The 24,767-nt window shown below is 41.1% G+C and overlaps 2 protein-coding genes across 2 annotated transcripts in view; both read left to right on the forward strand.

Annotated features, from left to right (window-relative positions):
- The first annotated feature begins 1,110 nt into the window (after positions 1–1,110).
- On the forward strand, positions 1,111–8,763 carry LOC117433175 (tripartite motif-containing protein 16-like). Its single transcript, XM_059016102.1, has 5 exons — positions 1,111–1,148; positions 1,405–1,520; positions 1,836–1,976; positions 6,002–6,067; positions 6,497–8,763. Exons 1-5 carry the CDS (start codon positions 1,111–1,113, stop codon positions 7,024–7,026), a joined length of 891 nt encoding a protein of 296 aa, XP_058872085.1. The 3' UTR covers positions 7,027–8,763.
- Positions 8,764–11,573: 2,810 nt separating this feature from the next.
- The window catches only part of LOC117433129 (uncharacterized), a 35,677-nt gene continuing 22,483 nt past the window's right edge, over positions 11,574–24,767 (forward strand). Inside the window, exons 1-4 of the mRNA XM_059016103.1 lie at positions 11,574–12,213; positions 19,580–19,675; positions 19,924–20,157; positions 20,311–20,470. Coding sequence (XP_058872086.1) covers positions 11,632–12,213; positions 19,580–19,675; positions 19,924–20,157; positions 20,311–20,470 — 1,072 coding nt within the window. The 5' untranslated portion in view covers positions 11,574–11,631. The remainder of the gene's footprint in view (positions 12,214–19,579; positions 19,676–19,923; positions 20,158–20,310; positions 20,471–24,767) is intronic.

The following is a 24,767-nucleotide window of genomic DNA, read 5'->3' on the forward strand; positions in this document are numbered from 1 at the left end:
CAGGTGCAGTGTCAGAACAGCAGATCACATGGAGGACAGGTGCAGCGTCATAACAGCAGATCACATGGAGGACAGGGGCAGCATCAGAACAGCAGATCACATGGAGGACAGGGGCCGTGTCAGAACAGCAGATCACATGGAGGACAGGGGCCGTGTTAAAACAGCAGGTCACATGGAGGACAGGTGCAGCATCAGAACAACAGGTCACATGGAGGACAGGGGCCGTGTTAAAACAGCAGATCACATGGAGGGGGTAGAGAGCATCGAGGTTGGGAATACAAGACGAGCAGCAAAACTGAAAGAACTGAAGGGGACAGATAGCCGATGCAGGGAGACCAGCAAGTAGAAGTTACAGTAGTCTTATCTGGAAAATACAAGAGCTTGGTCCAGGAGTTGAGTGGAATTAGTGAGAAAAGGATGGATTTGGTAGATATTGCTAAGAAGTATGTGACAGGGAGGAGATGTGATGAGAGAAGGAGGGATCAAGAATAACACCTAGGTTTTTAGCATAAGGGGATGGAGAGAGTGATCGAGTCATGATGATTGTGACAGGAGAGCATCAGACAGGAGACTGGAGTCAGGAAGCTGCAGTGAAAGCTCTGTTGTGCACGTTTATTTACAAAAACACTAACAAAACAGGAGCAAAATAAAGAGTTAAACAAAACACCAAAACCAATATTCACCTGTAACATTCACTAAAGGTTCCCCTGACAATCCTTCTCCCCAAGCTGCTCCACCAAACAAAGGATTTCTCCCACCATTATATACATGTGGCCATTCCAAAATTAGCACGTAATGATCTAATTAGGGAATGGCCATATTCCAGTTGTGGGTCCTGGCAGGTATTGAATTAACCCCATTGTGCAATGCACACATGGCCGCAATCGGCCAGCTCCCCCCCTGAATAATACACCCTCCCCACACCCCCCCTTTAAACTCCAGCCATTTCCCAACAAGATCCACTGTCCGTATTTGTTTTTGGGGCTTCTTGTGGGTGGTTTGGAGGGCAGGCCGGTCCAGATTCTGGCGTCTCCTCCAGGAGACCAAGGACCGGTGAGAGACCCAAGCACAGCCCCAGGTAGAGGTGCAAGCCCCAGAGACTGTGTAGAGATGTCTGGGCCACCAGGGGGAGCGGAGCAGGAGACCAGGCAACCGACTGTATTTTGCGGTGCAGCAACCTGGGACCTATGCTGAAGTCCAGATAAGAAGGCCAGGTGTCTGGGAGCCTGGGTCACCGGAACAAACCCACAAGCGCCAGAGTGCTGCACAGGGGTGGAGGAGGTCTCCTCGCTTCCTCCTTCTGCTGTGGTGGTCCTGGGCCTTCTACTAGGGGCATCTGTTTAACTCCCTTGGTCACTCCATTTCTACCCCCTAAGCCCAATGGGTCACTTTTTCCCCTCTCAGGGCTAGCAGCACCACTGGACGCAATGCAGGGTACTCGGGCAGGGGCAGTGCAGGCCGCAACATGGGGCACTCTGGCAGGACCAGCGCTGGCAACTGCGACGCTGGACCCTCCATACGTGCGGCTGGCTTTTGCCATGCTCCACTCAGCAGCAGGTGTAACGGCTGCTGGGGATCGGTCGGCGGTTGCCCTTTTGAGTCTGGAACTGGCAGCAGCTCCTCCCCTCTCGCACTGGAGACGTCAGAGGCTCCCCTTCCAGCTCTTGGGATGACAGCAGCCCCTCTCTCTTTGGCTCTGGGATGGTGGCAATTCCTGACCCTTCCGGCTCTGGAGAAGTTTGGACAGATCTGGGTTAAGGGATGAGGAAGCTTCTGACTGCAAGTAATACCACCTTGATGACAGTGCCTGATTTCTGTGTCTTGCTGTCTGACAGGTAGGAGGATGCAGTCCACAGAGTGGGATTCGTACACTGAGGACCTCACAGCCGCTCCCAGCAACGCGACAACAGGTTCCTCCAGGAAGAAAAGGAAACTCGAAGAAGCCGAGGCCATGGACACATCATCAGACCAGCAAGGTGAGAGAGCTCTCAAACACAGTGTTGTAGTGCTCCATGCAGTTTAGAAAATAATATACAATGCTCCCTCTTTATCTTGCTAACTGACTAACAGTAAAATATACCCTTCCCGTGAATTAACCAAATTAATGAAGTATCCAATTCTGAACTATCAAAGGAGTACTGTATATACATATTTTAAAAGATTAACTAAAAGCCAATGTTGAAAATTGTAACAGCAATTTACAACATTAGATGGCGGCGCCCATAAATGGCTGATTGAGAATTTGAAACACTGGGTATTCTGAAGGAGGTGGTTCAATGAAATTGTGGAGTTGTGGGGTACATTTATTTTATTATTTCCTGAGCTATAAGATCATTTAGTTTTTTGTCACTGGGGTTTTCTGAGGATGCAATGTTCTGTTTCTAACTGTTACAGTGCTCAAAACTTAGCTAGCAATTGCTGTGGGTGTCCTTATCAATAGCCGCAATGCCCCTCAAAATGTAAATCTATTCACGGCATAACAAATGACCTACTTAACATGAAATTGTTCCAATTCTTTGGAAATTGATACATGAAATATCAACTGGATGTACCTATTGAAAAAATTTCTCATCAGTTAATATAACGTTTTAACTACATTAATAAAATACGCTTACAGTACGCTGCTAAAGAATAATAATCGCAGTTAGCTGAATAATGTATAAAGAGCTATTTAAAAAAACATGTCTGTATATGCTGGTTACTGTTAGGGGAGATTCACATCCCAGTGCTTTGGTATCTCTGGGTTTGAAACGGCACTCCGTAAGTTTAACATTGTGAAGGAAATATAATGAGTTCTGGCTGTAAATCTCCCTCTCAATCTGTGAGGGTACTAAGAAGCTAAAGGGAAAGGCTTTGGACAGGTTGTCCTGACAGTTCATTCCCTGGGTCGGGAAGTCAGTCAGCCTGGACAAAGGCAAGACTCTAGTGCAGGAACGTATTGACCTGGAAGGTAAACAAGGTAGCAGCTGCAGGCAATAGTCAGCTGCAATCGGTTACCAAGGGGTCATGCATAATCACATAAAAGGGGCCGGAGAATTGTAAATCTTTTCCTCTGCTTGGTTTTTATTGAGAGACTGGAAGGACCGTGAGAGACACCGAGACTTATGTGTTAAAAGAAATATTCGTGTTTTGTTTGTAATTTGTTAGTAACTGTCTGTGTTTTTGAACCACCAGACGGCTAACATGAATCCGGAGCTGTCGCCTTGGGCCAGCACCAAACCGGATCACTATTGCACTAAAACTGTCACAAACTATAATAAATTGTTATCACCCACCACAAGCACTACTGCACGCACCAGGACAGGTGATCGTGGCAAGTATTATTGTGGGGCAGTGTGGCAGGATGGCTGATGTGGTGATGTGTGTGACATCAGGTTCCAGGAAAGCAGTACACTAAAGGCAGAATGCGGGGCAAAACACTGTGTGGCTGCGCAGTTTTTTATTAAACAAAATAAAGACTTTTCAAAACACAAAATAAAAGGGCACAAGGGCCAAACAAAACAAAGCTACAATACAGGAAATAAACACAACGAATACCTTAACAAAACAAAGGTAGCAGTCATTTTCTCACAATGCTGTCTATCTCCTTCAGACTCTCAAAACTCTGTCTCTGTTCCTTCTCCTAACTCCAAACAACCTAATGAGCCTGGAGCTGGGCTTATATAGCAGATGGTTAGGAGTTAATTGCACAATTAACAATCAATAAACTCCTGACCACCTGCACCTGAACAATCATCCCTGGATGGGAATTAACCCCATCCTAGCCAAACACTAATACTAAACTGCGTTTTAACTAACACACAGACAGTTCTCAAACAGCAGAATATACAGAATACAAACGATAACAATAAATCATAATACAAACATATAGAGCGAGCGGGCACCCTGTCGCAGGCAGATAACGTGTCTTTATTGTTTAGGGCTGCAATCCCTGTTTACTGTACTCCAGGTTTTACATATTGCTGTGTATTACCGGACATTATTATTTGGTCACCAGACCTGGATTATAAATAAAACAACTATTTTTCATACCGGATTACAAATCTCTGTCTGTTTATTCCTGCACTGCATTACCTCTGCACCTGTACATAATCAGCAACCACTTTGCCACAAACATTTATTATTATTATTAGTAGTAGTCGCAGTAGTAATAGTAGTAGAACCCTGTGGGGCAGAGCAAAACTTTGCTGATAAAAATGTATTATGATTTAAAAGTAATGGTTTACTGTTATTAATGTTCAATGAGGCAGTGTGGTCCAGTGGTTAAAGAAAGGGCTTGTAACCAGGAGGTCCCCGGTTCAAATCCCACCTCAGCCACTGACTCATTGTGTGACCCTGAGCAAGTCATTTAACCTCCTTGTGCTCCGTCTTTCGGGTGAGACGTAATTGTAAGTGACTCTGCAGCTGATGCATCGTTCACACACCCTAGTTGATCTCCAAATTGATTCATTTATTGCTAATTTGGAGATGGCCATGTGTATAAAAACTTTTAGCTCTGGCTGAATGAGGTGGGTGTTCAAAGAGGAGAAAGGAGAGAGCAGAGTAGAATTTCTACTCATTCTGGAAGGACCAGCACGATACTTGTTTTGGTATTTTTGTGTTCGTAATTTGTTTTTACGTTTATTTTACTCTGGGAGCAGTGTTTTTGGTATATCCTTTGTGTTTATTTTGCTCTGGGAGCAGTGTTTTTGGGATGTCCTTTGTGTTTATTTTGCTCTGGGAGCGGTGTTTTTGGTATGTCCTTTGTGTTTATTTTACTCTGGGAGCGGTGTTTTTGGTATATCCTGTGTTTATTTTACTCTGGGAGCTGTGTTTTTGGTATATCCTTTGTGTTTATTTTACTCTGGGAGCGGTGTTTTTGGTATATCCTTTGTGTTTATTTTGCTCTGGGAGCGGTGTTTTTGGTATATCCTTTGTGTTTATTTTGTTCTGGGAGCGGTGTTTTTGGTATATCCTTTGTGTTTATTTTGCTCTGGGAGCAGTGATCTGATTCAAGCATTCAAAATCCTAAAAGGTATTGACAATGTCGACCCAGGGGACTTTTTCGACCTGAAAAAAGAAATAAGAACCAGGAGTCACAAATGGAGATTAGACAAAGGGGCATTCAGAACACAAAATAGGAGGCACTTTTTTACACAGAGAATTGTGAGAGTCTGGAACCAACTCCCCAGCAATGTTGAAATGGACACCCTGAGATCCTTCAAGAGCTGCTTGATGAGATTCTGGGATCAATAAGCTACAAACAACCTAAAGAGCAAGATGGGCCGAATGGCCTCCTCTTGTTTGTAAACTTTCTTATGTTCTTATTATTCGTGTGTGTGTGTGTAAAACTATAATAACGTCCTGCTTCAACTGAGTTATGGAGTTTTACGATTATTTCAGTTTCCTCAGGCCCTGTGACTGACTGACATACAGTATAATCTGACCAATGAAAACGCAGAAAGGGTGGAAACGGTTGTATTATTGGCTGATCATCCCAAAACACCAAAAATAACATCTGATAACTGAAAAAGCATGAAGCAAGGACAAGGGAGCAGAGAAGAGGGAGCATAAAGCAGGGAACATGGAGCAGGGTGCATAGAGGAGGGAGCTGGGAGGAGGAAGCATAAAGGAGGGAACAAGGACTGATGAAGCGGGGAGGATGGAGTAATTTGAGAATGGCGCAGACAATGAATGTTGTAGGTTTGATGCATGAAGGTGTCCTAATATGGACACCGTACTGTTGGGCAAAGATATATATATATATATATATATATATAATGGAGAGGAACAAACACAAGACTCCAGTGCAGTGGCAGACGTGTTCACATTGACTTTGGCTGCTGCACCGATACAGAAGGAATACATATTCATTGCAATCATGAACATCTTGAAGTACGGATTTTTACATCCTGAAATGCCATGAATAAGCCTTTTTTCTTTTCAGATTGTGGTTTGGAGTCTTGTGTTTGTGTATTAATTCAAATGTTTCAATTCTGTTTTTCTCTTTTTTTACACCCAGTGAATGAAGTTGCAGTTTACAGTCTGCAGGCTCCAGAGCCAAGGAACAGAGCTGAGTTTTTAAAATGTAAGTCTGTTTTCACTCAGACTTTTGGTTGAAAGATGTTGAGAGGAGCTAACACTATTCAGAGATATCCATATATTTAGGGAGAGAAAGGTCTGAGTGGGGAAAATGGCAACAAATGCCCCACCCAGTCATTCTGCATGTATTCATCTGTTCCAATACTTGTTGGAGAGAAGTGTGTCATATTTTACAATGAATAGCATCATTACTTTGTGCATTGATTACCAGCTGCAAAATGAATACACACAAACTCTCCCCCAAAATAATACAAATAATCATATTACTCCCTTCTGTACCTTTGTACCTCAATGCCGCTTCTGTTTTCAAGTTGTAGACTTATGTCAGAAACAGCTATTATAAAAATAACCTGCTGTAATATTTATTATCTATTGTTGCTGATTCTCCTCTAACAGTCCTCTTCTCTTCACTCAGATTCCTGTCAGCTCATACTTGACCCCAACACAGCATATAGAAAGCTCTGTCTGTCTGAAGGGAACAGAAAGGTGGCATGGAGGGGAGAGACTCAGCCATATCCTGATCACGCAGAGAGATTTGACTACTGGAAACAAGTGCTTTGCAGAGAGGGTTTGTCTGGGACTCACTGTTACTGGGAGATTGAATGGCGTGGGGGAGGGGTTTCTATAGGTGTCACATATAAAGGAATAGGCAGGAAAGGATGGGATGGTTCTTGTGTCCTTGGATTCAATGACAAGTCATGGAGTTTGTTCTGCTCTGGTTCCAGTTACTCTGCCCAGCACAATAACAATGAAATTGAAATAACTGCCCCCAACTCCCCCAGAATAGGAGTATATGTGGACTTTAATGCTGGCACTCTGTCATTTTATGGAGTCTCTGACACAATGACCCTTCTGCACAGATTCCAAACCACATTCACTGAGCCTCTCTATCCTGGGTTTGGGCTTGGTTATGATTCCGTTGTAGCAATCTGCCAGCTGAACTAGACTGTTTTGTGTTTTAAGAAAACCTTTGTATTGAACTCCCTGGTCTGTTCTCTCCACTCCTTGGGTGACGGGACTGCTCAGTCTGACACAACTTTCTATGTAAGTTAGGGGGTGGTAGCAGTGAACTGAGCTAAACAAAAATAATTGGACTCTATTAAATTGGGGAGAAAACAAAAAAAACTAATTGGTGACTACTAAATTAAAAAAATAACTGACAGGATAGCGTTTTTATAATTGTAAACACACAAATGTACAGGTGTTTCAGCATAAAATGTTCAGTATATCCTGAGTATGTATTGAATACAAACACATAAGTAGCACCAAGTGGCAGACTGAGTTGGCATCTCTGCACAGTGCTAGAATTCCCACAGCATGTACATAAGTATCTCTTAAGGTGATTGTAGCTAACTAAATAATTCTACAATGTGTACCTATATTGCACTTCCATTGGCTACATAGCTCTCAAATTTGCAGTTTTGAAAAACATGGTATTTGGTACTACTTTAGGTTAAAGAAATTCTCAGTTTCTATGCCTTATTCTCCGGGTGCATGTTTACTATAGCAGGTGTTTCTTTCAACACTGCACATTTGAGACCTATATAATGAATGGAATTACACAGCAGATGAGATTCATGGAATTATTTTGACAGCTACATCCGTGTTCAGCGGGACAGTTTGGGACAGTTCAAGCTTTTCAACTCACAATGCATTCTGGTCCGTTTTACCTGTCTCAGGTACCATTCTTTCCTTTAAGAGAAGCAGGACTACGCTTACCAGAATGCATTGGGTTGTGAGTTGACTGTTAATTGTCCCCCTGAACACTAAGCCATATGGCCACTTTACCTATTAAATAGCAGTTCAAAATACTTGCCATGTCAAAGGCATGTCAGTGTAGTTTCTAGCAGATTCCTGTATACAGTAGAATCCTATTAGCTGAATAGCGTTTGAACTTGTTGCTGAAATTTATGGTAACACTATGGTAACACTATGAAGGTGTCATTTTAAATAGTTTATTAACATGTTATAGATGCTTAAATATGCACTGTACTGTTTTTATAATGCATTATAGAACAAGTAATACATGGCAGTAACAGCATTTACTAATGTGTTATAAATACTTAAAGATAAGATGATATAAGAAATATACAGTAAATGAAAATATAAAACATATATTAGCTGTAAACAAATCGGTACAAATCACATTAAACACAAAAATATTTGCAGTTCATTGTATGGGTCATTTGTTTTGTATTTTAAATTAATTTTACTAAAAATGTTTGAAGGTTTTCATTATCTGTACAAATAAATGCACACAAGATGCTTTTTAAATTGTGCTGGAGGAATACAGGACCATTCCTCAATGATTACCAGCCTCTAATTCCTTCAGGATGTGTTGTATTGGGGATGGGAATCTGCAGTCAAGTCATAATGGCCCAGATATTTGTTTTCCTGACTGCAGCTTGTGCAAAACACTGCTGCCAGGGTTTTAACAAGAAGGAGAAGACATGATCACATTACACCGGTATTGACAGCCCTACGTTGGCTCCCTGTAAAGTTTAGGGTTGATTTTTAAGGTCATGCTTATTACTTACAAAGCATTAAACGGTTTGGCTCCTTCATATTTAAATGATATTTTAATCCCATATATACCTAGACGAGCACTTTTCAACCTTTTTGATTCCGCGGACTGGCTTTTAAATTAGTCAGCTCTTTGCTTCCCGGCCCCTATTAAGTTTTTTTTTTTTTTTAAAAAAAAACACTTAAGATAGCTTTGAAATACATTTTTATTTCCTAATCAAAAATAAAATAAAATAAAGAAATGTGAAGCTTAACTCACCCTTAAATTTGGAAGAATTAGTTGGAAGGACTGGATGGCTTTTCCACAAAATTCTTGTATTTAATGCTCAGGTGGCGCAACAACAGGAAGGTTTCATGGCTTCATTACTTAAAACTTCTCCACACACAACACACTGTGGCAGCGGCACGTCTCCATTGTCATCAACTGTAAACCTGAACTTCAAGTAATCGTCATCTTGTGAAAGATGCCTTCTTTTGTTTTTTTCGAGATTCTTGTCCATCATCCTCTTCTGAATCACTATAGTCACGTTTCGCTGAAACTGGATCCTTGGTTACCGCTTTGAGGAACTTGTCCATCAAACACTTAGACATATTTTAATTTAAAATTAAATTCAACAGTAAAAATAATAATCATTTAGTAATCTGAAAGCAAAAAAAGAAACGCAATAAAATGTGTTTTATTTTTTTTTATAATCAAGACAGGTATTTCCACAGCTCACCGTTTTTGCTTTGCATGATAAAATGGGTAGTTCAGCTTCTTGCACAGCGTCTATTGGCATCTCACTGCGTCTGCGCCCACAAGGTGTCATGCAAGCGTGTGAGGGTGCCGGGGAGGGAGGAGGATGTGCTGATTGTGCTCCTTTGCTAAGCGGCTGCCACAGTGTGTTTTGTGTGGGCAAAGTATTTGAAACCGTCAAAATTTTTGCGTACATTGTTAGGTACAAATAGGCCGGTTGTGTCTGGATAAGACTAATACAAATATGCTGATAACATGTGTTTTATGTTTTACATAAATATATATTTTTTCAATTTAACCTTCCAAAAATAACTCATTATTCTTCCAACGTAATTATTTTTGGCTCTGCGGTCCGGTACTGGTTGAAAAGCGCTGACCGAGATGACCTCTGCGATCCCAGGACGCAGGATTGCTTACTGCCCCTAAGATATCAAAAACGAACACAGGCGCTAGAGCATTTGGCTTTAGGGCCCCCGAATCATGCAATTGGCTGCTGTTTCCGTAAGGGAGGCACAAAGTGTTGCAGTTTTTAAAGCATGACTGAAGACACACTTTTATAATCTGTCGTTCACATCTTAATATTAAGTAATGTTTGTACCCTGTATTGTATTGCATTTTAATTGATTTTTGTATTAAATGTTTTAATGTTTGCTATTGCTTGTAAATTATCTATAATTAAGAACATAAGAACATAAGAACATAAAGTTTACAAACGAGAGGAGGCCATTCAGCCCATCTTGCTCGTTTGGTTGTTAGTAATTTATTGATCCCAGAATCTCATCATGCAGCTTCTTGAAGGATCCCAGGGTGTCAGCTTCAACAACATTACTGGGGAGTTGGTTCCAGACCCTCACAATTCTCTGTATAAAAAAGTGCCTCCTATTTTCTGTTCTGAATGCCCCTTTATCTAATCTCCATTTATGACCCTTGGTCCTTTTTTCTTTTTTCAAGTCAAAAGTCCCCCGGGTTGACATTGTCTATACCTTTTAGGATTTTGAATGTTTGAATCAGATCGCCGCGTAGTCTTCTTTGTTCAAGACTGAATAGATTCAATTATTTTAGCCTGTCTGCATACGACATGCCTTTTAAACCTGGGATAATACTGGTTGCTCTTCTTTGCACTCTTTCTAGAGCAGCAATATCCTTTTTGTAACGAGGTGACCAGAACTGAACACAATATTCTAGGTGAGGTCTTACTAATGCATTGTAGAGTTTTAACATTACTTCCCTTGATTTAAATTCAACACTTCTCACAATATATCCGAGCATCTTGTTAGCCTTTTTTATAGCTTCCCCACATTGTCTAGATGAAGACATTTCTGAGTCAACATAAACTCCTAGGTCTTTTTCATAGTTCCCTTCTTCAATTTCACTATCTCCCATATGATATTTATAATGCACATTTTTATTGCCCGCATGCAATACTTTACACTTTTCTCTATTAAATTTCATTTGCCATGTGTCTGCCCAATTCTGAATGCTGTCTAGATCATTTTGAATGACCTTTGCTGCTTCAACAGTGTTTGTCACTCGTCCTATTTTTGTGTCGTCTGCAAATTTAACGAGTTTGCTTACTATACCAGAATCTAAATCATTAATGTAGATTAGTTTAGGTTTGAAGCTGCCAAAGTAACGCACTGACTTCTGCTTGTACTACATCCCTCCCCACAACTCCTCCACTGTCCCAGCAAGCACTGCAGCACATTACATCATTCTATTAAAGCTACAGCAGCTCAGTTTATAAATCAGTAATACAACTATAACACAAACTCTTACATTACATTTTGAATTTAGCTTTTCGATTGTATGTCATTTACACTGTTTACTGCAAATGTTTAATAAGCTTATATTTACTTGCATGTAATGTGGTAATTCATTATATCTATCTATCTATCTATCTATCTATCTATCTATCTATCAAGATAGCTCCACATTTCCCTCATCAGCTTTTATAACTCAAAGCTATAGAGTAGCTATATGATACTAATATTTTGGGGTATTTAGAAACAGTTTCATATAATATGCTGTCCTGAATCAATCTTTCATCTTAAATGAGGGGTGTGATGGAAAAAAGAGAGAGATATGTGTGAAAGGGTTACTGTGACAATCCCATTCGCAACTCTCTCCTCCTCCCCCCCCCCCCCTGTTTCAGCAGCAGTTTCTGCTCAGCCTGCTTGTCTAAACCTGGCCTCAGTCCAAAACCCCACCTCTTAGAACTATACACAACTCCAAGAATTCAGAAGCACTGTTAGGTTTTGTTTGTTGTGAAATCAGCTCTCACTGCAGCAAGAATGGCTTCAAACTTGTGGTCGGAGGATCATTTTAGTTGTCCGGTGTGTCTGGAGATATTGAAGGGCCCAGTCACTATTCCATGTGGTCACAGTTACTGTATGGGGTGTATTAAGAACTGCTGGGATCAGACTGATCATACAGGTGTCTACAGCTGCCCCCAGTGCAGAAAGACCTTTACCCCAAGGCCTGTTCTGGGCAGAAACATCATTCTGGCTGAAGTTGTGGAAAAATTAAAGAAGACAGGGCTTAATCCTCCTCCTACTCAAAGTTATGCAGGACCTGGAGATGTGCCGTGTGATTTCTGCACTGGGAGAAAGTTCAAAGCTGTGAAATCCTGTTTCACGTGCCTGGCCTCTTACTGTGAAACCCACGTCAAGCCACACAGTGAGGTTACTCCATTAAAGAGGCACAAACTGGTCACTGCAATTGGAAATCTGGAGCAGAAGCTTTGTGCCGAACACCAGCGATTATGTGAGGTCTTTTGTAGAACTGATCAGACGTGTATTTGCTGGTTGTGTGCAGACAAGGAACACAAGAGCCACGATACAGTCTTAACTGAGATAGAAAGGACTCGGAAACAGGTAAGGGTTTATACAATTTCTTTGTAGCTATCCTAGAAGCTAAGCTTAAGAAAGATTTCTGTTGTTTATCTAAAGAGTTCAAACCAGACACACCCTTTTCTGTTCAGTTTCAAAGATTATGATTATGAGTTTGTTTCTATTATTTCTAATGATTTGGGATGTTTAGGAAGTAAGCTTTACAGTCACACCTCATTATAACAACATCTACATCTGGTATTCAATTACATTCTTTGGCGGGCCAGGTAAGGCAATATCCAAACCTTGCGGGGCCACAGGGCACCATGATGTGTGTAATGGTGGTGGGGGGGGGGGGGGTTGTTTAAATGGTCATGCAAATTTGACTATCCAGTCACACTTAACATACAGGAACAGAACGCTGCAACACTACTCTTGCACCAATCAACTGATACATCTCACAAATAACCACTTAAATGATCGCCATATAATAATAAAAATACAAAGCAAATATATTTTCCTGACAATATTCAAACGACATCTTGGAAACAAATAATTATACAAATCCCACTGTTATTATTATTATTATTATTATTATTATTATTATTTATTTCTTAGCAGACACCCTTATCCAGGGCGACATACAATCGTAAGCAAATACATTTCAAGTATCACAGTACAAGTAATAATACAATTAAGAGCAAGATAAATACAATGACTTTGGTTCAAGCAAGTACAGCAGATAACAGTGTCAGTGATAGTTACATCAGGATATGATTAAATACAAAATACTACAGATTAAACACTTGGCAGATTACAGTACTCTGAAGTACAGGATTAAATGCAGTAAAATAGGGGGCAGATAAGAGCAAGTAAAGCGCATTTAAGGAAGGGTGATAAGTGTCCCAGGGGAAAAACAGAGGAGTTCTACAGGTGCTGTCTGAAGAGGTGAGTCTTGAGGAGGTGTCGGAAGGTGGTCAGGGACTGGGCAGTCCTGACATCTGTAGGAAGGTCATTCCACCACTGCGGAGCGTGGGTGGAGAAGGAGCGGGCTCTGGAGGCAGGGGAGCGTAGAGGAGGTAGAACCAGTCTTCTAGTAATGTACTGTAATGCTATTACAACAGCATGCTATTCATTTTCATTTTATTACAACTAGACATTTCGACACTCGCTCGCACTGTCTTTGTTTTCAGAAAATTACGGCGCAGCAAGCATTCAGGTTAATTAATCAAAGCACATCAATTATTGATCGCTTTATTTATGTTGCATAAGCACCTTATTAAGCACCTGATTAAAAGTGCAGCACTGTGTCTAAATATGTGTCAACATGTTTGAACTCCAATGTGTGTGTAAATGGAAATGAAAAGTTTCTAAATTAAATACATGGCATGACAGTAAACAGATGGAAAATAAACTTAAGTGCATATCCAACGTGCCATCTTTGCAGGCATGCTGTAGGCACATTTCTTTCTGTTGTAAAAGCCAAAATTAAGCCAAAATAAAATACCTTTGACAGCCTTGGTTTCTTCAGCTAATTTCCAGTGCTTGAAAACTTACTGGTGGCCGCATTGCTAATCTTTCCTAAAAATACTAAGTTTATCATATGAAAAATAAGGACAAAATATAGACAGCATAAGTTTTTCATTTATTTCTATTTTAAAAACATTCAGCAACTCTCAACTTCCCAGGCCCTTCTAATTTTCCTTCAGGGGGCTCAGGTTACCTGCCAAGTAGCAGAGGTCCAGAAAATATTAAAGTACAAAATCAAGGCGTCAGGGCAAGAGTGCAAGAGTGTCAATCACATCTCTACCGAGATGCGCTGACTCTGATGCACTGCCAGTAATGTTAATCTAGTCAGCCCATTTTCTCCCACAGTTGAGCATGTTCTTAATTCGCCGGAGAGTGCTGAAGGATCTCTTTGCCGTAGCAGATGATACGCAGCGTAGCAATAATTCTCATTAGCCGGGCGATATTCGGATAGATTGGTGCACTGCAATGCCACAGTGTTTCAATTGCATTCTGTGGCATTTCTTGTGCTGGAACATTTGCCCATTTGAAGCACCGCCTGTTTACTTCAGCAGCAACCACAGCGGGCTGTGCCACATCTGACTGATACAATGACATAAAATGATTGTCTCAGGAGAAGTGCCAAAGTCACTGTGCCTTAAAAACAAACACACATAACACATGTATAGTGCAGGGGTGCAAGTCCTGATTAGCACATGGCAAACAAGTGGAGATGCACTCGTTCAGCAGCCATAGATACTAAAATATACATTATTTGTATTTTTAACCAATGAATGTTCAGGTTTTAGAGCAAGAGCAGATACACAATACATACAAACAGGACAAATTCCAGTGTTACGAAGAGCGAGTCCACCTCGCCTTGTTTTTAAAATGATTGTCGCCATCTTTCACACCATAGTAATATTAAATAATATTTTGTGTTCCTAAATACTGTGAAAAAATTATTTAACAAAGCCCATTTGCAAATTTGTAACAATACCGTTTAAAATAGCTTCTGTTTAGTGTACTGTAAAAAAAAAACACACAGTATTTTTATGGTAAATGTACCTTAATATTACATTTGTATTTTAAATTAGGGTAAAAGTTATTCAATATTAGTGTAAAATACTTAAATTATGTACCTTTTAATAATATGGAAATATACACTAGAATTAATCTATAAATACAGTTTTATTAAGTCAATATTAAGGTAAATGTATTTTTTGTGTACATGTAAATGCGACTGTACAATCATGAATTTGTAGTTGAGCAGTGGTGACTCGGATTCTGGAAGAGGGGAGGTGAAGGGTGGCAGCCAAATGGACTTGGGGGACGGAGGTTTTAACCCTAACCCTAACCCAGCACACACACACAGGGAGACTGACACACACACACACACACACACACACACACACACACACACACACACACACACACACACACACACACACACACACACACACACACACACACACACACACACAAAATATCATGAAAGAAACAGGTGAAAATTATTCAGGGAAAAAAAAACACTGGCCTGGGTGTTTACTTGACTAAAAATATGGCTGCTCTGTTACTTACTGTAATGTGTACAACACAATCTAATAGTAATGCAATAAAGTAAACTTTTAAAAGTTTCACCTTACAGATAACAGATAACCAGAACTTCTCTAAGTGTACTGCAATCTCAAGTAGAACATTATCCATCCATGCCTTTCTTTGAAACCAGGGGTCTCCAGTCCTGGTCCTGGAGGGCCAGTGTCCCTCCTGGTTTTTGTTCTAACCGTACACTAAATTACTTAATTAGACCAATTAAGTGCTTATTAGAATCTTAATGTGTCCAATTAATACATTTAGTGTACAGTTAGAACAGAAACAAGGACCGGCCCTCCAGGACCAGGATTGGAGACCCCCGTTTTTAACACAATCATTCCACATTTAAGAATGGACAAGCCATAGCTCTTTAAGCTAAATATATTTCTATTAACACTTGTTTCAAATATTATAAAGTGAATTAGCCATTAGCATTTATTAATAAAGCCTTTAAGGTTTGTCCTTTTTTTTTTTTTTTTAAATTAAACCTTTCAAAACTTAAGCCCCTTTCACACTAGCCTGCTCTACCCAGGCCGGAACCTGGTCTGGATATATTTTAACATTGTAGCATATTAACTATCTCTACTTACTTTACTATAAAATACCTGTCTATTCCTTTCATGCCACTAGTTGAAAGCGAGCTACACCTGTGCTTTCCCAGAGATGTTCCAGTTTTGTGGCTGTCGTTCACAAAAACATGTTCATTATTTTCATTCGCAATGATTCCAGAAGAATTCCATACTTCTGATTTACCTCTCTAACTATTATCCACTACATGATATAAACCCTGCGCTGTCTTTTGTTTTCACCTCGTTCACAAACATTTTTAATATCACCAAGCAGACGTGATAAAAGGATCTTGCGACTTATCAAAACAAGCGAGAACACAGCTTAGTCAGCTGACTCCTCCCTAATTGCCTATTTTTTAGTGCAGGACATACCGGTACAGTTACCTTCTAATAGGTTATTTGGGAAAGGGTTACAGACGAGTACGCTAAAATGAAAACATTTTTGGTGATTCAAATTCAGACCCGAAATTTACATTTTTTTGACCCGAACCGAAAACCGCGAAAAAGTTTGCATTCCGACCCAAACCCGACCTGCTTTTGTGGGTCACCCACAGGCATCCGCAGGTGCCCGACCCGATGCAGCATTCTACCACAGGTACTGCTCACTATGTGCAATGTGCAATGTGCAGGTAGCTGCTGGTAATTCATTTTCTATTATTTTGTCTGTTTGATGTGCTAGCGTAGTGTTCTATGTATTCTACTTGATCTAAAAGCAGACCCTATCCAGCTTGTTTCTATTCCCCAAGGTAGTTTCAGCTGTAGGGACCCGAGCGACCCCCTCCTCTAAACCAGCTTGTAAGTCACTCTTGAGTCAAATAGAATAGTATGTTTTTTTGGGGTTTTTTTTTTGTTTTGTTTTTTAGAAAAGGTGCTTTTGTGTACATTTTACAGGTTAAGCAGAGGTGATATTTTCAATTGACACTAAGGTTGCAAAGTTTTTCCATTATTTTAATATGTGTATTATTGAAACCTTATGGGACATATCACCTTTATGGGAGACACTAAAATTGAAGAAGGAATCTAGGAGGAGTGGCAAACACTGTTGCAGCAGCAAAGGCATTGGCGACTCGTGGCTTGAAAAACTGGTGGGACACAGGCCCCCCCCAGGTTCGGTTTCTGTTGATGTCTCTGGCATTGGTGGTTTAGCTTTTTTGTTGGAGAAAAACTCCAAACGTAGCTGTCTTTTTGCCATTTTAACAAGGCTCAAATTCACTCTGTTTTTAGCACATATTTTCGCTGACTGAAAAAGTGAAAGTCTCACACGAGAACAAATATAACGGTGAAGGGTCTTAGACACTCTTTGGTTATGTTATTAAGTTTTGAAAGTTTGAAATAAACTCTGCACTTACGTATTTTTAAATAATAAACCCTGGCAACAGTGGCGTAGCCAGGATTTTTTTTCGAGAGAGGGTGGAAATGGTAATTTTTTAAAGGTGAGTAGTCACAGTGATGCAATTGGCAACCTGATTTCTTATTAGTGCATTGACATTTTATTTTCGAAAAATAAGGAACAATCTTTTTTTATTTTTAACAGAAGATCCAATAACCAAATACACTGTTGTGCAAAAAAAAGATTAAGTTTAGAACACTTAAAAACAAAAAAGGAAATACAAAGCAAAGGACTTGAACTTTTAATATAATATATACTTTAATTCGTACTTATGGTTGTTCATTTTTGTTAACTGACATTTGGTGTTCAAAGCAAAGCAAACCATTTTATTCAATTTCACAAATCCTGACTGTGGCAGGCTGGCTGAGCGGTGACGTCACGGCAGAAGCAGGGGCGGGAAAAACACTGACACCAAGCACTGCAGTTCAAAAGAAAGAATCGGCTGGCCGCCGTTTATTTAAATACAAAAATAAATCAAATATTTTAACAAAAAGAAACTGTGCTCACAGAGCAAAATAAATAGTTAAACAAATCACGAACACAAAATAAATGAAACAACACAGGTCAGGCTGAGCAGATTGCCTTCACTGTTCCTATGTCTATTTTTATTCAGTTTCGCTCTCTCTCTCCTCCTCGCTCTCTACGCTCCTCTCGTACACCCACCACGAGCTGGAGAGCTGCAGGCTTTTTATACCGTGGCCGAGGGGTTTAACTAGCTAGCAATTATTCTATTACCCCTCGGCCACAATCTGCACATGTTTTTCAATTACTGTGGATGGGGTTTCCCATTCATGCTTCTAACCAAAATAAACATTCGGCTACGCCGTCATATTTATAAAACAAAACATACGGCGCTTCGCCGACAAATCTAAATAATAAATACATAAACAAACACAAAATACAAAATAACATGGGCAGAGGGGGAAACCCTGTTCTAAAATAAACACACACATTTACACAGCAGGGCGCTCTACCGCCCTGCTACACTGACTAATTTAATTACCGTTTGACTGACGCAGGTCTGCCGGTGGTACCTAATCTTCTGGAGGTTCGGGGGGAAGGGGGGGAGGGACTTGTGCACACAGTTGTATTAACTACATTGTATAACTACAGCGCCTTTAAAAAAAAATGTACGAACGGCTGATCCAAAAAAAAACTTGGGCTGATTGACAGCAAATGCAACCACTCATTTTTTATGGTATCACACTGCACTGACATTCGCTAGCCTATCAGACTTTATTAAGCTGATGGATGCGTTGTAGCCTAAACAAATAATCAGAATGAAAACGAATAGGTAACCGAACTCAGGAACTGAAACAATTTTGCCGTTTCTCTCTCACCAGCGTCCAGAACTGTTTTCCTTCTGATTTATTTCGTTAGTTATTCAATTAATAATAGGTTGTACATTTACCATTCCATCTCTAAGACCTGGATGGACTTGGTTACCGTCCCTTGATGAAGCTGGTTGCACAATCCGTGAAAAATGATAATCTTATTAGTAGGCTGGCCGCTGGAGAGGTCAGCTGGCAGTAAGATATGTCATTAGGCAAATGCATTCTACATAAATACATAGGCTACTCATTGCATAGTAGATGTCCTCTACCCCATCTATGTGTGTAGTAGTTAGGCTACATAGCATATACAGTCATAGCCTATATGTTACATGCATCTGTGTATGGTGCAGCTTGCTTATGTATTCTCATTGGTTGACAGCAATGCGCTAAATAAAAAGTTTGCTCCGTAAGCGAAAAGAAAAATCAGCGCCTCCCGTGCCGCGTCCGCCCCGCATACACTATAATGGGAAGTGAAAAATATAACAATAATGCAATTTCTTTATTTCTTACATATGTTTCAGTGTGGATTACATTTATTAGAGAAAAGTGCACGCAGGCAATAAAGATGTCCATTATAAATACCATATGGGAGACACTGAAATTGAAGAAGGAATCTATGAAAAAGATCTAGGAGTTTATGTTGACTCAGAAATGTCTTCATCTAGACAATTTGGGGAAGCTCTAAAAAAGGCCAACAAGATGCTCCGATATATTGTGAGAAGTGTTGAATTTAAATCAAGGGAAGTAATGTTAAAACTTTACAATGCATTAGTAAGACCTCACCTAGAATATTGTGTTCAGTTGTGGTCACCTCGTTACAAAAAGGATATTGCTGCTACTAACAACCAAACGAGCAAGACGGGCAGAATGGCCTCCTCTCATTTGTAACCTTTCTTATGTTCTTATGTTCTTGCTGGGAGAAGTGTGAATAACACAGCCTGCTCTGAAATGTTGGGTGGGATAGGATGTCACTCAATGCCCCATCAGAAATGTCACCTTGTCACTGTGTTTCTACACAGAAGCAGCTAAGAGAGACACAGACAGAAATACAACAGATAATCCAGGAGAGACTGAAAGAAGTGGAGGAGCTGAAACAGGCTGTTCAGTCACTGAAAGTGGGTATTGACAAGAGGGTTCTATTATTATTATTATTATTATTATTATTATTATTATTATTATTATTATTATTATTATTTGTAGAATAAATGGAACTAGCTTAATTTACAGATATCCCCAAATATATAACACTGTTTCAGATCATACTGAAGACGCAAACTACTTTTCTATATTTGTCTTTAGTGTAATCCAACATCCATAAGAGAAGATTTCTAAACTGATAAATGAACTATGTTCTTTCATTCAGAGATCTGCATGCATAGAAATAAAGGAAAGTGAGAAGATCTTTACTGAGCTGATCCGATCCATTGAGAAGATCCACACTGAGGTTATTGAGCTGATTGGAGCTAACGAGAAGGCTGCAGTGAATCAGGCTGAAGGACTCATGAAGAAACTGGAGCAGGAGATTGCTGAGCTAAGGAGGAGAAATGCTGAGCTGAGACAGCTTTCAGAGACAGAGGATCACATCCATTTTCTACAGGTAACATCACTGCTTGTTAGAAAATCTCAAGTCCATAATGGGACGGTTTCAGACAGACCTCTCCAATTGAATGAATCCTTGCTTTTCCCCAGGAATGTTTTGGACCCCATTCTGTTTCACTGAAAACTCCTTTTCTCCACTTTCCTGTTGTAGAATTTCCAGCTTTTCTGTGCCCCTCCTGAAGCTGGAGACTTACCCAGCGTTACTGTCAATACAGACATCTCTTTTGGGGCTGTGAGAAAAGCTGTATCACATCTTAAAGACCATATTGAGGACTTCTGCAAGGGGGAATTATTCAAAATAACCAAAACAGGTTGGTGTGAAATAGATTCCTTTGGTAGAGATTTCTCAAATAGACCATGGCTTGAGGAGGGACAGGACTTGCAAGAAATTAATAAAGACCTCTTGCAGATTGTTGGATATACGAATATTGTAAATGATTTATTTGAAATGATTTCCCCATATGTCCAGGTATACATTACATGTGTAACAACACAATAGCATTCAAACAGAGACATGGATTCAAACATTAAACAACACATTAATTCCATGTAGAATGCTAACTTATAGTCCTGCACTTTCTTATCAAAGATTTATAGGAATTGGAGGTCATGGTCATGTTTGTATTCCAAATCCTCTACAGCAGTGGTTCCCAACCTGTGGTCCATGGACAACTTGTGGTCCGTGAGTAAACGCCAGGTGGTCCGCAACAACTGCCAAAATTAGGTAAAGCAGTGACACACGGCTGGCTCAGTGATTACGTCAGACCCAGGAAAGGAAACACACACAGGACGGTGAAATGATGAAGGCACTTGCTTGCGCCGGTTTCTTGCAAATAAAAAGGTTGTACAAAACAGAAAACACAGACTGAAGAAACAAAACGGCGCTGTGGCAGAGCAGGGCTCTGCCTTTGGAAATACTGGCAGGGATGGAGTTAAATTCTCCTCCCTGCCCAGGTTGATTGCGTCAGGTGGGAGCAATCAAACAATTAATTATTCAATTATCATCCAGCCACCTGGCATAAAAGGAGGCCTCAGCCTCCCATTTGGGGGAGAGTTCTAGAAGGAAAGGAAGCAACTGTGTTTTTCTGCGTGTGCTGGTTTTTTTTCGTTTTTGCAAACCAGTGAAGGCAATGCCCAGCCTGGAAGCCGTATCTTTGTAAGTTTTGTTTTGTGCTTATTGTCTATTATTTCTGTTTAAAACCTTTTTGTTTGGCCCTCGTGCAGGTTTATTTTGTATTTTTGAGTATTAAAAGCTTTATTTTTTTGAACTTTCACACTGTCTCTGAGTCTCAACCTCTGTCATCCTGTCACAGTGGTTGTCAGAGTGGGATAACGCCACCTGGAGGCTCAGGGCAGTATTTTTTTTGTGTTTTTTGAGTTTTGTGAGTTTAAAAAAAAAAAAAAAAAAAAGGGCAGAAGAAGCAGGCAGTGGCTGCAGCGTCAGCAGCATCAAAAGCTGCTGCCACCCCAGCTGGAGGACGTAGCCAGCCTTTTCCCCTGGTGCTCCTGGTGTGGGAAGGAGGATCACCACTGGAGATCCTGTCCAAAGGTGCCACCAGTGGACTGGTGTGGGCGCTGCGAGGTCTACGGCCACAACTGGGCAGGATGCTCCTACGCCCTGGCCCAGGAGGAGGCAGATGACGACTGGGAGTTGTTTTTAAAAAGGCTCGCGGCAGAGTTGTGACCCGGCTGTGGAGCATATGGGCACACAGTGGCCATCTGCCCCACCCAAACAGAGGGGAGGAGAAGGAGGCAGAGAGGAAGGAAGACATGGGAGGAAGAGGAGTGGTGCACCCAGTGCATGCAGTATGGGCATGAGGAGCACCACTGCCCGGAGGTGTTACAGGACACAGACCTGGCGTGGGAGGAGCCCGAACGTCCTGCGCCTGAGTGGGAGGATCCCGAACGTCCTGCACCTGAGTGGGAGGAGCCCGAACGTCCTGCGCCTGAGTGGGAGGAGCCCGAATGTCCAGAGCCCAAGAGGGGGAAGTCGGTGCATCCAGAGCCCAAGAGGAGGGAGTAGGTGCGTCCAGAGCCCAAGAGGGGGGAGTCGGTGCGTCCAGAGCCCAAGAGGGGGAAGGCCGAATGTCCACAGTCCAGGTATTCACCACCAGAGGGAGAGTTCCTGCTGGTTCCGCCTCCACCGCCGTGGGAGGACTGTGTGTCGCTCCCACCTCCACCAGCAGAGGGAGAGTGCCTGCTGGTTTTGCCTCCATCGCCGCCACCAGCAGAGGGAGCATGCCTGCTGGTTCCCCTGCTGCTGCCATCCCGAGAGCCAGAGGGGGTGGAGCTGCCGTCCCGAGAGCCAGAAGAGGTGGAGCTGCCGTTCCGAGAGCCGGAAGAGGTGGAGCTGTCGTCCCAAAAGCAAGAAGAAGTGGAGCTGCCGTCCCGAAAGACAGAGGAGGTGGAGCTGCCGTCCCGAGAGCCAGAGGGGGTGGAGCTGCCATCACGAGAGCCAGAGGGGGTGGAGCTGCCGTCTCGAGAGTCTCAACCTCTGTATTCCTGTCACAGGCGCGTTGGCCAAAGTAAATAGACAAACAAAGTGGACGAACAGACAAACAAGTACCGCGCTGGTGCTTCCAGTGCGCAATAGCAATTGTTATTTCTTTCTGAATACCTCGTCTCCACACCCGTTCTCCACTCACGAACACACAACCCAGAGTGAATGAAATGTGCATCTGTATATACTGTTGTGCCGGGATTCAATTACTAATTAATTATTCACTTGAATCCCAGCACGTGAATTAATTATTGTGACAGGCTATCTGCAGTGATGACGTCAGACCAGAAAAGAATCACACACAGAGGCAGTAGTGAGTAGTGAAACTGAGCTGCAATGGCTGCGCTCAGCACGTTTATTAAACAAAATAAAACGTTTAAACAGAAAACAGGACACGGCACTTGAGGCCAAAATAAATAGACAAACAAAACGGATTAACACTTAAACAAATGGTGGATGAACAGACAAACAAACACGGTGAGTCAAACAAACTTATATTTACTTTTTCCTTAGTTTTACTTTTTAGTTTCTCCTTCCCCACACTCGTTCTCCACTCACCGAACACACAACCCAGAGTGAGTGAAACGTGCACCTATAAGAACATAAGAACATAAGAAAGTTTACAAACGAGAGGAAGCCATTCAGCCCATCTTGCTCGTTTGGTTGTTAGTAGCTTATTGATCCCAGAATCTCATCATGCAGCTTCTTGAAGGATCCCAGGGTGTCAGCTTCAACAACATTACTGGGGAGTTGGTTCCAGACCCTCACAATTCTCTGTGTAAAAAAGTGCTTCCTATTTTCTGTTCTGAATGCCCCTTTATCTAATCTCCATTTGTGACCCCTGGTCCTTGTTTCTTTTTTCAAGTCAAAGAAGTCCCCTGGGTTGACATTGTCTATACCTTTTAGGATTTTGAATGTTTGAATCAGATCGCCGCGTAGTCTTCTTTGTTCAAGACTGAATAGATTCAATTCTTTTAGCCTGTCTGCATACGACATGCCTTTTAAACCCGGGATAATTCTAGTTGCTCTTCTTTGCACTCTTTTTAGAGCAGCAATATCCTTTTTGTAACGAGGTGACCAGAACTGAACACAATATTCTAGGTGAGGTCTTACTAATGCATTGTAAAGTTTTAACGTTACTTCCCTTGATTTAAATTCAACACTCCTCACAATATATCTGAGCATCTTGTTGGCCTTTTTATAGCTTCCCCACATTGACTAGAGGAAGACATTTCTGAGTCAACATAAACTCTTAGGTCTTTTTCATAGTTCCCTTCTTCAATTTCAGTATCTCCCATATGATATTTATAATGCACATTTTTATTGCCCGCATGCAATACTTTACACTTTTCTCTATTAAATTTCATTTGCCATGTGTCTGTCCAGTTCTGAATGCTGTCTAGATAATTTTGAATGACCTTTGCTGCTGCAACAGTGTTTGCCACTCCTCCTATTTTTGTTTCGTCTGCAAATTTAACGAGTTTGCTTACTATACCAGAATCTAAATCATTAATGTAGATTAGGAATAGCAGAAGACCTAATACTGATCCCTGTGGTACACCACTGGTTACCTCACTCCATTTCGAGGTTTCTCCTCTAATCAGTACTTTCTGTTTTCTACCTGTTAACCACTCCCTAATCCATGTGCATGCATTTCCTTGAATCCCTACTGCGTTCAGTTTGAGAATTAATCTTTTATGCGGGACTTTGTCAAAAGCTTTCTGGAAATCTAAATAAACCATGTTGTATGCGTTGCAATTATCTATTTTCAATGTTGCATCCTCAAAAAAGTCAAGTAGGTTAGTTAGACACGATCTCCCTGTCCTAAAACCATGCTGGCTGTCTCCCAGGATATTGTTACCATATAGGTAATTTTCCATTTTGGATCTTATTATAGTTTCCATAAGTTTACATATAATAGAATTCAGGCTTATTGGTCTGTAGTTACCTGGTTCGGTTTTGTCTCCCTTTTTGTATTACGTTTGCAATTTTCCAGTCTGTCGGTACAACCCCTGTGTCAAGAGACTGTTGCATGATCTTGGTTAGCGGCTTGTAAATAACTTCTTTCATTTCTTTGAGTACTATTGGGAGGATCTCATCCGGCCCAG

This window comes from Acipenser ruthenus, chromosome 52, assembly GCF_902713425.1.
Source record: "Acipenser ruthenus chromosome 52, fAciRut3.2 maternal haplotype, whole genome shotgun sequence".
NCBI lineage: Eukaryota > Metazoa > Chordata > Actinopteri > Acipenseriformes > Acipenseridae > Acipenser > Acipenser ruthenus.